At 47.8% G+C, this 12140-nt stretch overlaps 9 protein-coding genes across 10 annotated transcripts; 4 read left to right on the plus strand and 5 right to left on the minus strand.

Moving 5' to 3' along the window:
* Nucleotides 1–320: 320 nt before the first annotated feature.
* Nucleotides 321–722, minus strand: PPTG_13829 (hypothetical protein; the record flags this gene model as incomplete). Its single annotated transcript, XM_008910239.1, has 1 exon — nt 321–722. The coding sequence occupies one exon, from the start codon at nt 720–722 to the stop codon at nt 321–323; it is 402 nt and encodes a 133-aa protein (XP_008908487.1).
* A 708-nt stretch (nt 723–1430) lies between these two features.
* On the minus strand, nt 1431–3177 carry PPTG_13830 (hypothetical protein). The gene has a single exon (XM_008910240.1). It carries the CDS (start codon nt 3083–3085, stop codon nt 1535–1537), a length of 1551 nt encoding a protein of 516 aa, XP_008908488.1. The 5' UTR covers nt 3086–3177; the 3' UTR covers nt 1431–1534.
* On the plus strand, nt 2836–3475 carry PPTG_23394 (hypothetical protein). Its single transcript, XM_008910241.1, has one exon. It carries the CDS (start codon nt 3098–3100, stop codon nt 3419–3421), a length of 324 nt encoding a protein of 107 aa, XP_008908489.1. The 5' UTR covers nt 2836–3097; the 3' UTR covers nt 3422–3475.
* PPTG_13831 (hypothetical protein) lies at nt 3422–4645 on the minus strand. Its single transcript, XM_008910242.1, has one exon. The coding sequence runs from the start codon at nt 4614–4616 to the stop codon at nt 3609–3611; it is 1008 nt and encodes a 335-aa protein (XP_008908490.1). The 5' UTR covers nt 4617–4645; the 3' UTR covers nt 3422–3608.
* A 333-nt stretch (nt 4646–4978) lies between these two features.
* Nucleotides 4979–5353, plus strand: PPTG_13832 (hypothetical protein; the record flags this gene model as incomplete). Its single annotated transcript, XM_008910243.1, has 1 exon — nt 4979–5353. One exon carries the CDS (start codon nt 4979–4981, stop codon nt 5351–5353), a length of 375 nt encoding a protein of 124 aa, XP_008908491.1.
* An 83-nt stretch (nt 5354–5436) lies between these two features.
* Nucleotides 5437–5979, plus strand: PPTG_13833 (hypothetical protein; the record flags this gene model as incomplete). The annotated part of the gene is made up of 1 exon (XM_008910244.1): nt 5437–5979. The coding sequence occupies one exon, from the start codon at nt 5437–5439 to the stop codon at nt 5977–5979; it is 543 nt and encodes a 180-aa protein (XP_008908492.1).
* Nucleotides 5980–8065: 2086 nt separating this feature from the next.
* Nucleotides 8066–9012, minus strand: PPTG_13834. Of its 2 annotated transcripts, XM_008910246.1 has the most exons (3): nt 8969–9012; nt 8288–8905; nt 8066–8220 (listed from the first exon to the last, which is right to left on the minus strand). In XM_008910246.1, exons 1-3 carry the CDS (start codon nt 8979–8981, stop codon nt 8198–8200), a joined length of 654 nt encoding a protein of 217 aa, XP_008908494.1. In that variant the 5' UTR covers nt 8982–9012; the 3' UTR covers nt 8066–8197. The 2 variants fall into 2 exon arrangements, with proteins under 2 accessions (XP_008908494.1, XP_008908493.1); XM_008910245.1 differs by having other exon boundaries at nt 8066–8905.
* Nucleotides 9013–9350: 338 nt separating this feature from the next.
* PPTG_13835 (hypothetical protein) lies at nt 9351–10608 on the plus strand (the record flags this gene model as incomplete). Its single annotated transcript, XM_008910247.1, has 2 exons — nt 9351–10094; nt 10483–10608. The coding sequence occupies 2 exons, from the start codon at nt 9351–9353 to the stop codon at nt 10606–10608; spliced, it is 870 nt and encodes a 289-aa protein (XP_008908495.1).
* A 443-nt stretch (nt 10609–11051) lies between these two features.
* On the minus strand, nt 11052–11996 carry PPTG_13836 (hypothetical protein; the record flags this gene model as incomplete). The annotated part of the gene is made up of 2 exons (XM_008910248.1): nt 11764–11996; nt 11052–11695 (listed from the first exon to the last, which is right to left on the minus strand). The coding sequence occupies exons 1-2, from the start codon at nt 11927–11929 to the stop codon at nt 11052–11054; spliced, it is 810 nt and encodes a 269-aa protein (XP_008908496.1). The 5' UTR covers nt 11930–11996.
* Nucleotides 11997–12140: the final 144 nt, after the last annotated feature.

Raw genomic sequence — 12140 nt, forward strand, 5'->3', positions numbered from 1 at the left:
CCTTGCCAACTCCAATAAAGGCGAAACAGGTCTATAAAAACACCAATTCCAGTACTTTCCTCCATTGGGAGATTTTCGTCATCCAACTCATCAAGCTCCGTGTTTAAGTTGAATTTTAATGTCCTCTCGGCAGATACGTTTAAAGCAACACGTGCGTGTCACGGACGACTCGCGTAGCCAAAAGTGACAGGCGACTGATAATAGTTATAGTCACGCTCTGTACATATCTTATCCCTGGAGGTGTCGAAGGGGAGGATAAACGAGCGGAAGACCGTGTTTGACACATGATTTCCGACGGTGAACTCGGACATTGACTTATCCTAAGCCGGTGCTAATATTCCATCCTCTGCAACCATGGCTATCACCGAAGTAGGGAGTACCATATCGTCTGCAGCCATTCGTATCGTAACTCGGCTAGGAATCACATGGACGTTTAAAGCACTTAGCTCACTGCTAATCAAGTAACCGATCGCTGCAGTCACGAGCACAACAGCATAGCGGCTGCACCGGAACCTGTAGTCATACACCGTGAACTCAGTCGCAAACGATAGCATCCCCACTGCAATCACTGCTTCGAGTGTAATACCAATAAACTTTTCAACCGCATTTGCGATGCTACCGGAGACGGAGTTGTAATAATCGAGAAGTTCCTTGCGCTGATCTTCATTCTTTTCCTCTGTGTCGAACGATGCCAGGTCGATATCAACGAAGGCGAACACCATGACAATCCATATCATTACAAGAGTAACAGCGAGGGTCACTCCAAGCGTTCGTATAGGCCGAATTGCGACTTTCAGTGGATACGTTTGAACAGCGGCAATACTGGTGTCCTGAGGCGATCGGGGAGAACTGGGAGCGTTTGTTTACGATGTGATTCGTGACATACTGGGATTGGAGTTGGCGGAAGAAATCAAAGGCCGATTGAAGGAGTTTTTCGGGGGGGGGGGATATCATGGTTGTCTCCCGGAGGTGGTGATGGTGACGCAGGGGTAAGAATGCGTGGTTTAACGCGAAATGGGGAATGGTACGAGCTCTACACCTGCAAATGCGGAATCGTAGAAAAAAAACCGTTTGAACTAGTTTGTTCAAGATATACGTGAGGATTATCATCTCAATAACGCATGGGTGCGAATCTAGATAATACATAAGCTACATTTTACAGCCATGCGAGATTCATTGACGTTGAAGCCTCCACCTGTTGACAGCATGAGATCCGTTACTTGTAAACCTTGTAAACTGAAGTCTTTTCTCCTCGTATCGACAAAGACGGTTGTCGTCTCACATAGCATTCATGCAGCACACCATCGCATGTTAAACGAAGTGGCCATTCTGCCTACCAGTTTGAATTGATCTGGAGGAAAGTGGTCAGTGGGTGTCGTTTTTGCTTGGACCTGAAACGAGGGCATAAGAAAATCCCTTTCATCATCACATGGGTACAATCACTCCAACGGTATATGTACTTTTATACTCCGAGTATATGAATATATCCATTGTTGTAACTTGATTCTTTTTGCCACCTAGTGGTATTATTAATCTATGTTTGGTGTGAAGCGCACAGACCTTTTACCCTCACCGTCTTGTTGCATCCCTCGGCCTCGCATTTCAGTCTGCCACCATGGGTACAGCACAATCCATTGTATTGCACGCTTTTGGTGCACCCTGGATGCTTGCAACGGTAGCCACCGCCGTGCTCGACGCAATATCCTTTTAAAGATCCGGAAGAAAGCCCCCATTTCTCGCAACCTTCAACCTTGCACGTCTTCCGGCCACCATGCGCAGAGCACAATCCTTTCGTAACAATTGACTTGTTACAGCCCGCAATTTTACAGCGTGTTCCACCTCCATGCGTCCCACAGAAACCTCCAGCCTGTGCCACCTTGCTGCATCCTTCAGCTTTACACGTGCGACCTACAGTAAGTCCACGTTCCTGAGCGTGTCGGGAGCAGTAGCCTTGCCGAAGCTGGATCTTCAAGCATCCTTCCTCCTTACACTTGGGCTTCCGAGAGACTTTAATAGCTCCACTCTCCACTGCGTGTTTGTAGCAGTAGCCACGATTCGATCCAGCCTTCTCACAGCCATCTGTCTTACACTTATCGACAACAGCGTGATGAGAGCACAGCCCTTTACTGGCAGCTCTGCGCTCGCAACCCTCGGTTTTACACACAATATAGCCGCCATGAGCAGCACACAATCCTCGTCGTTGCGGTCGTGTAGTACAGTCCGGAAATGAACACGTTTTCCCTCCTCCGCCTCCATGCTCAAGACACTTTCCTCCACTTAATGCGAGTTTCTCGCAATCCGCTTTCGAGCATGTACGCCGACCGCCATGCTCCGTACACAGACTGCGCCATTTCGCAGTAGCAGTACATCCGTCCACCTTACACTCCCGTACGCCTCCATGAGCGATACATTTTCCCTTAGTCTGAGCTTGTTTTGTACATCCAGCATGTGAGCAACAAGGTCTACCGCCCTCTGTTAAACGTGGTGTAGCTTGAACGTCTTCCATTTCTTTGTCAAATTGTAGGATGGAGTGCAATTGTCCAGCCGCGAACTTCTCGCTCCATAATATCTGAACTTTTAGCTCCGCTTGTGCTTGCTTTATAGCTGACCGTGTACTTGTCATGAACGTATCAAGATCCCATTGTTTCTCGTTGTCTTCGTCGCTTTTTACTTGCAGTGGTCGCTTCTTGTTTAATGAAAGTTTTACTGACAAACTCCCTGTATCTCCGCTAGACGCTGCCAGCTGGCCACTCACGGGCACCGATGACTTGACGCCACTCCGCGGTGGCACGATAATACGCGTCTCCATGCCGTTATGGCGACTTTTACTTAGTTTTTGAGGCGGTTGCATGTCCCTAACGGTGTTTTCTGCGTCGAATTCACCCAGGAAGAACAATTTATCGCCCTCTGATGGGAAATTTTCTCCACAGTCTCCGCTATTTTCGACTCGGGTGTCTGAGGACGATCCTGGGACTTCGGTGGAGTCCACACGGTCCAGCAGTGGCTGCTGCATGTGCATCCCCTCGGAGAAGAAGGCACTGGAAGCCGCGGACACAAAGCCCAGGGGCGTCACCCGGTCCGACATGACGCGAAAGAGATGGATTTGACACTGAGCTCAGCCAATCAACGTCGCATTGTACAGCTGGACGGAATGATCAGCAGCTGTGCCGAGTTGAGGACGGGAGGACGTTGGTTGACGCTTTGGCAGTGGCATGATGGTTTAATGCTGTCCTGTTACTCGTCTGCATTCGCGTCGAGAAGTTGTGGTTTTGCGCGCTCGTTGGGATCGTTCGAGCGATCTCCAAAGGGCGTTCACGCTGATGGCATCGTCGTTGTGATGCACACAAACGTGGGGGCTGCTGAAGGGTTTACAACCTCGTTTGAGGGGCATCCAAGCAGAGGAGATCTCTCCGTAACTTAAGGATATCGAAAAGTTGAATACAAGTGTTAAATATGCAGATTTCAGATTATGCACAATTGTAGTAGCTTTTTGCGTCTTCGTCTACCGGCGCAAGCACGGAATTACTTGGACTGGGGATTCTATTCGTTTTATTCGACGCCCGTCGCCTGTGATAACGTAGGTGCGGTGGTTGTCAGCTTCCTAACGTCTAAATGATCCCTTTAGCCTTGACTTGGACGCCTTGTTCCCGACCATGTTGCCGACAGTACCCCTTCAGACCCGAGCAACTGAAGTTAGCGCAGTCGCCAATCTTGCATTTCGTACCGCCGCCATGTTGGCGGCACAGATGCTGCTTGATTGCTTTTCGAGTGCAGCCATCTACCTTGCACGAGTTATAACCACCGTGTCGGTAGCACAAGCCTTTCAGTTGGACAGTCCTTTCACAGCCTTCATGCCGGCAATACTTGGACTTTGAGGATGTTCGTTGCCGGCCTGTGCTGTCCCCATCGAAATGGCTGGTACTGGACCCGCAAACTGCGCCTGCAGTTTTTAATGCCGCGTAGTAGGTAATCACCACCTCGCTGCTCAGAAATTCCTTGTTCACAATAGACGTGCTGGGTCCAGACTGGAAAGAAATGAGGTTACCTTTGCGCTGATCGTTCTCAATCGCCAATGATCGGGTCACTGTGTCGAGAGTCTTTCTCGGTAAGGTTTCACAGTCAGAACCTTGGCCGCTCTCGATGCCAGGGTCACGGCCATTATTTACAACGCTTGAAGTGTTCGTCAAAGGTCCAACCATGTCTTCAATCTTCGGACACTTTCTCTGTCCGCGTTCCTGCAAGCATTGCACTGTGCGTTCCAGAGTTTCGATTTCCTGCTTTTGGTTTGCTAGCTTTACACGCACAGCACGTGTAGACCCGAAAGTTCTTAGGAAGAAATCCAGGTTCACCATGGTTTCTTCCACGACATCGATGTCAACATCACTGTAATGTGGAGGATTGTCTTGTTTATTGCTGCATTCTTCTTGTTCATTTTTGTCGACTTGTTGATTCAGAACTAGTTTCCGGAGACGTTTGATGTCGTTTTCTTGCTCTTGTAACTTGGTGCGCGCCGCACGTGTGGAGCCGAACTCGTCCAATAGGAAGGATAGATCCATCAGGACCTCGTCCTGCTGCGCAGGCGTCAGGTTAGCGCCGATAGTCTTGACGTCCAACATGATTGACTCTCAATGACTTTCTTCCCGCGTTTTTTTTTAGACTAGCGAAATTATACTCTTTAATTTAATAGTCTGCTTGAAATAGTGTGGGCACATTTTGTTTCATAACGTTATTCACAGCATAACAGTACGGAGCGCCACAGGACGCTTTATTCATTCAGCTCTCAAGTATTTTGGTAAACGACTGCTCTTACGTTACTGGTATGCAAGACTCCGGCGACCATCGATAATTCATCAATATATATAAAGTTTAAAAGAACTTAGGTTTTTTAAACAGTCAAGCTGAAATCAATTCGGAGAGTCACGTGCGATAATTACCGGTAAAAAAAAATGCACCTCGTCAATTACGATTTTTTCCTGAAATGCTAGACGTCAAAGGAGTGGGCTCAAATCTGACACTTGCTGAACAGGACGAGGCTATAGCGGATCTGACGTTCTTCTTCGATGAATTCGGCTCCACTGGCGCAGTTCGCGACAAGTTGGAGGAACAGGAAAGCGATATCAAGCTCCTCCACCATCAAATTAGACGTCTACTAAATCATCAAAGCGATGGGTTTGTTCGAGAAGAGGGAGAACGTGACAAAAAATCTCGTACAGATATTGCAGAAGATGTGGACGAGACGATGAAAAACTTGGATTTCTTCATCAGAACGTTTGGGAGTACGCGTCAAGTGCGTGAAAAGCTAGAACGCCAGAGAGTCAAGGTTGTGGTTTACGTCGCACAGTGCGGTGGCTAAAAGAGCGTCAACCGGCAAGAGTTAATCTCGGTGAATCTAGTGATGTGGAAGTATTGGCTGAAACGAGTAAATCAAACGTGGGAATGTTGGACGTAAGCCTGGCAGATACGCCTTGTGGAGAGATTGATAGAAACGATGCGAACGATACTGGAACAGTCGGACAACTGCAAGAAAGCAAAGTGCAGCATGTTGATTGTGGCCTTAAAGGAGATTTGGAAAGATCCCAATCGATTTTGGCAACTGGTGTTAGGTCGCCCACCGCAAGCAGAAAGGAGAAGTCCTGCTGTCGCGTCTTGGGTTGCAGCACGCGAGCCACTGTCCGTGGACTGTGCTACGCCCACGGTGGATATTATATCTGCAAGACTGAAGGGTGTACCAAAAGAGCAATCTCGCGGCACCTGTGCCGTTTTCATGGAGGCGGAACGAAGTGCAAGTCTGACGGCTGTGAGAAGCTTGGCTTGCCTACGGGTAAAGGATTCTGCTACAAACATGCTCGAGAGAATGGCATTCAAGTGAAACCCAATTGCAAGATTGAAGGCTGCACCAACCTGCGCCAAAAGTTTGGTCGTTGCAAAAGGCATCGCGATGTCCCGATTGAATCGGGAACAGACAAAAATGACAAATGATCCTCAGAAGCAACATGAAGAACGTCGTGATCGTGTGGATGACGAGACGCTTAGTGATGACTCTCGACATTCTGTTACACAAGAAGCTGATAAGCAAAAGAGTGAGAAGAAAAAGGCTCTGCGGTGGAAAACCGCAAACACCAGAAGCGCCGTGTGTGTGAAGAGCAGGATGTGAGGGCGTGGCAATGAAAGCTGGGCGAAAGAAAGGCTACTGTTTTCTTCTCGGCGGTGGGCTTACGTGCAGTCAACCTGGTTGCACTAAGCAACAGCGACTGCGTGGGCTGTGTACTAGGCATGGAGGGTTCTACGAGTGCAAGGTGGCAGGCTGCACGAAGCATGTGTATAAGCAAGGACGTTGTTGGCAACACTATCGAGAGTGCGCTGTAGATTCCGAGACATTAGGCGAATGAATTGGCCACTGAGAGAGGTTTTCTCCAAATTGCAAATAAACATACAAGAAGGTCTCTGAAACCGAGGTTCAGCACTGAAGTAAACAGCGAGCTGACGTGAGTACTGTCAGTAAACTGTTAGCATTACAAAGAAGATAAATGCAGTACTAGCATAGAGATATCGATGGCGAATTGCCGTTGTAGCGTAGTGAAAACATGCTATTTTGTCTTAAGAAACAGACCATGAGGTCACAGCTCGAAAAGCTCTCAAAGCCACCTCAAACACAGCTCTTCGGCTACTTTATGAGATGAGAGTCGTATTCTACAAGCAGCTTCTAATAAGCCGCTATTGCCGAATAGTATTATATAGTACTTTTGAGAAATAAAGGTGGGTGAAGCCAAGTTAGCATTTTTTGGTGCTGTACATTCAAATACATTTTTACAGTTGTTGTAGTGTTAATCGTTAGAACCTGAGCTGAGGGCCTCCCCAAGAGAGATACTAAAGTAAGAAAAATCTGCGCAACACGCTGCAACAGCAAGAAAGCGATATAACGCGTCTCAGAGGGCAAGTCCTGCGTTTGTTGAATGGAGAAAGGAAAAGAACAGAAGAAGAAATGTCCCGACACAACGAAAATAATACCACAAGCTGCAAATGCTATGCTACGGAAGGGGTGGACGAAACGATGGCAAATTTGGATTTTTTCTCTTTAAACAAACAGGACCACGCTCGCAGTTCGCAACAAGGTAAAAAAAAATCAGGACGAGACAATTAGCAACTTGAACCGCACAATTCAGTGGTTTAAAGCTCGACAAAAGACGAGTAGTGATTATAGTGATGTGCAGTATCGATGTGCCAAGCCTGTGGCGCCAGCGGAATTGCGTGGTTTGTGTGAGGAGAGTGAATATAGCGGGAGAAATTGGAGAGCGAGGGCATCAATCCACACAAGACAATGAGATTATTAGTGAGAGCATTGTCAGTGAGATGATGTCGACGACCAGGTGCTTGAAAATACTAACGGAGAATCTGCCATTGAGAAAACATCAAGGGAGGGATGCAAAAAGAAATATTTAGTGGATCACGAAAGGGTTGAGGTACTGGTGGTTATCAGTACAATTACACTGAAGACGATCGCTTCTGTGTGGGCAACTGCTCCACGACTGGTTGCGTAAAGCTCTCAGATAGTTAGTAGTGGTAATGGTCACTATGCGAGGCATGCTCAAGAACGAGGCTAGACGAAATGAAAAAAAAAGTTTACAGGTTGTCGAAAGTATCAAGTTGTCCGAGGTTACTGCTGGCATCATCAATGCTAGGACGGAGTCATGACAAGGGCGGCTATTTAGCGAAGGGGTCCTCGTGTTGTGTGTAGAGCAGAGTTGTTTGAAGTGGGTGAAGTGAAATGGAAATCACAATGCGTATTGTGACAAACACAGAGATACTTCTAGACCACTTGACTCCACTGTCGATTCCGTTATCCCAAAAGCTTCTGGTACAAGCGGCCGTATGTGCAATGAGCCAAGATGTGAGAACATGGGGATAGCAGGAGTAGTTAAGATTGGGTTCTGCTTCCGGAACGGGGGTTGTGTATCATTGAAGGCTGCACCAAGGCATGTCAACGCAATCGCTTATGCTCCCCCACGGAGGTCTCTCGAAGTGCAAAGCGGTGGGCTGCATGAAACGCATTATACGGTGCGGCGGCTACTGTTTAAGACACTCGCATGAGCGTAGTACTTCGTAATAAATTTAAGTGACATAGTAGTAAAAACTTACAGACCGTATTTTATTCTTTCCGTAAAGAAAAAAAAGCTATCACTTCTGCAGCTTCAAATACTCATGGAGACGACGGCGATCGCCCTATTCATCCACGCATAATACGATATCAGTATCAACACCCTCGTCACACTACAACATTCCAACTTACCGTTCTCCTTCTCTTTACTCTCGACATCCTCCATCTCCTCATCTTCGTCCTGCTGCTCCTCCTCCATCACAGCATCTTCCTCCAGTGTCGCTTTCAGGTTCTGGATCGTATTCATCAGCAGCGCGAACTGCTTGGTACGTAGATCCAACTTCCCATCCACCGCCTCAATAGCCGTCGAGGCTTCCTCCAGTCTCTTCTTCTGACCTTCAATCTCGGTCTCAATCTCCTTCCTGGACGGCAATTCGTTGATGACTCGGGCGATAGACTCGTATTCCTCTTTATACGCGCGCACTGTCTTCTCTACGTGCACTTTGACCTTCAGCTCCTCGATCTCCTTCGTGACTTTGGCGATACTAGTGTCGATTTCCGAATTGAGCGTCTCATACTCCTCCAACTCACGATCGCACGTATAATTCCAGATCTCCGTCTTGTTGGCCTCGAATTGCAGTTGCTCCATCTCCCAGAACAAACCGTCCAGCTCCTGTTTGCACGTGGCATCATCCACCGACTCGTCCGTCAGCAACTCCACCAAACTGAGCATCGTCTCGGCGCATTTCTTGAGCCCCGTCTTGCCCACGGTGCTCGTACGCGTCAGCAGTCGACGTCGGATTATTGTATCTGCGTGAACATGAGGAGATTAGCGATAGAGATACATAGAGGTGGTAGTGAGAGCGTCCCTACCGTCGTCCGCCATTGCTACTGTAAATCGATTATGAGGTTTCTGTACGGATAACTTGTATATCCGGATGTATAATGTGTATAATTTTATATTTTTAAAAGTACATACTTCACGTATAAAACTAAAAAGTACAAATAAAAAGCAGATCGCGACTTTAAAAAAGAACGAGAATGATGCCACAGTTAAGACAAATGTGCACGATCTGACTACCAAAGACGGCATCCTAGGCACAGCAATTGCCAGAGTGACCAGCACACTAAAAAAACGAAGTGTAAATATAAAAACAAATGTTGAACTTGAGGCAAAGTTGAAGTGTTTCGACTAATTTGAGCGCAAACCACATTTTGAATCAAGTCCTCAAGTCAAGGCATTGCTGCTGCTTCCATGTGGTTCGGCGTGGCACCGCCCAGCCCCGCACATTTGACTCGAAAAGAAGCACATCTTCACCGTCTAGAGCGAGACAAGGAGCTCGAGAATGAGAGGCATCATGTGCAGCAGTCTCCACGGCGAGGACACCAAGCGCACAATTCGTTAACTTCAGGGTCATTGAGTTCAAGACAACGAGAAGTTCACGATAAGAAGACCATGGTGACTCCACGAAGGCAAACGAAGAGATTTCGAGAAGGCACACGAGGAGTAGATAGAAGTCGAGACAATTCGGACAAGCAGCAGGCAAAAACACGAGATCATGACTTGCAACCAGAACACGGAGATGCTCATATTATTGGAAAGGCAAGCGGAGAAGAGCTGCTTCAGTTGATGGAAGGATGCCAAATTGGGCCAGCGATCGCAAATGGAGACGGTGTTCAGCGGCAACAAGGCCAGGTTCGGGGCTCGAGTAGGGAGATCGAAGCCCGGTTTCCTGGAACATTGGCAAGAGAACTGAAATCGCCCCAGGTTCTGGAAAACCAAACTGACATCCCACCGCTGACTTCGCGGACGCGTCGATCTTCAATCCATAGAGCTACGCAGTCACCACGGATAGACACCGACAGGTTCGTGGAAGGCAATAATTCCAGTCGAGAATGGTCAACAGCACCCGCTCCGTTTGCATCGTTGCGTCCGGAGCATCTGGTGGGGCACGTTGCAAGTGTTTGCGCTCTTGTAGTGCACGATGATCGCTTTATTGTATCGTGTTCCGTGGATGGCTCAGTCAAAGTATGGTCACAGGTTACATATGAATGTCTTCATACGATCTATGGCCACCATGACGTAGTATCCTGTCTTGATATGAACGCGCGTTGGCTGGTCTCCGGGTCACACGACAACACCTTGCGACTATATGACTGTACAACCAGTTCTTTCAACCTTTTACACATTCTTACGGGGCATTATGGTCATGTAACGCAAGTGCGATTGCCATCTTCACTGCCAAGTATTATACTAAGCTGCTCCGACGATAACACATTGCGACTGTGGAATGCTGAGCTTGGTCAGTTACTGTACGATTTAAGGGCACACCACTCCAGAGTCACGTGTTTCGATGCCCAACCCGACCATATCTGCTCTGGTGCAGCAGATGGATCCGTTTGCTTTTGGGATATTAGTTCCCTCGGCTTTAATCCAGAGCATTGCTCAGATCTACCGTGTATCAGGATCTACTACGTTCACAAGACCACTGTCCAATGCATTGTCGACATGAGCAACAGTAAAACTACCACAGAATTGGGCTCTGTAGTCGTCACTGGATCAAATGACGGCTCCATTCAGCTCTTTAATACAACGAATTTTGCACACCTTGGGCGTCTCGACAATGTTGGCTCGCCAATATACGCGACAGTGTCGCTCTCTAACGGTCGACTGCTGTGCTCAACGAAGGATGGACGGCTGCTTCTATATGATAATTTGATTCGTCCCAGAGCCAGGAAAGCACCAGCCGTCCTGCAGTTAGCTACAAAGTGGATTTCGTCTCTTCAAGTATGTGGTGATCTGGTGGCTTGCAGCTCCGAAGAAGTTTTGTATATTGTGGACATTTCTCGGATGTGCATAGCACTGGTCTTCGAAACGCAGCATAGTTTCATCACATGTACACGTTGGATCCACAAGCACGCACTGATCACCGCTGGACAAGACAATGTCATCAAGCTATGGCACATCACCTGACGAGTGTGCTAGCTGAGTCTGGACGTTCGCTAGGTGTAACTTGGAAAGAGTTTCATGGCGATGAAGTGCCTCCACACTCGGGAATTTCCGCCGACAGAGCATACAGCAAATCAAAGTTGCTGGAACATCGCTCGAAGTTGAGTTTGCAGTAGTCTCATTTGCTAGATTTGAAACGGACTCTACTTGCATCCTTTTTGAAGTTGGCTTGCTCCATGCTGCCCAGTTACTCGCCTTCGCGTCCAGATTCGAATCCAGAATAGTTTGCTGTTCTTCTGTTGACGTGGAAGCAATATCAGCAACTTGTGATGTCCGCTTCGATATCGACTCGTAAACTCTTTCAAACCCTTTCACATGGAATTGCTGTCGTGCCAACTCCTCCTCTTCTCGTTGGAACTCCTGCCAAATCTCTTCAGGTGTTCGTCGACGCTTAGGCAAACTCGGACCTTCGTCAGCTTTTGGCTCGGACTGTGCTTTCCTCTTCCGCTTGTACTTTTGCTTCGCTGAGTTCGGTCCAGGTTTTGGTTTACTGTTGTGAACTTGCAATTGTTGTAAATAGTTGCGCTGCGATATTTCATCGACCAAGCACTCGTAAGCTTCACTCAACCGCTTGAACGCTGCTTCGGCGTCTACAAGTTAACAAAACAAAGGAATCAGTATCACGATACGTTAAACAATGCATTGATATTATATTTACCAGTAGCTCGATTCTTGTCTGGATGGACGCGGACCGCGAGCTCCTTGTAGCGTCTGCGCACTTCCTGGGCATCCGTGAACGATGGCACATGGCTGGATTCACCTAGTTTGAGCACCGCATAGTGCGTGCTGCAGTTCAAAATGCGCGATACCTCCACTGAAGACATCGGCGCTGGATACCAGTAGTAGCAGCAGCACCAAGAACGCGAGGAAAAGATGCATGGCGACAAAAGCTTCGTGAATGTTTTTGTCCAATCATTTCAATAAGTTCAATTCATTGTGACCCTACTGCGCTCATAACTTTGCCATAGCTTTTCTTCAGTAACAGCTTCACTGGTACAGGTCGTTGCCGCCCTGTGCGGATCGATTTCATGGTAG

The sequence above is a fragment of the Phytophthora parasitica genome, assembly GCF_000247585.1.
Source record: "Phytophthora parasitica INRA-310 unplaced genomic scaffold supercont2.37, whole genome shotgun sequence".
In the NCBI taxonomy this organism is placed as follows: domain Eukaryota; phylum Oomycota; class Peronosporomycetes; order Peronosporales; family Peronosporaceae; genus Phytophthora; species Phytophthora nicotianae.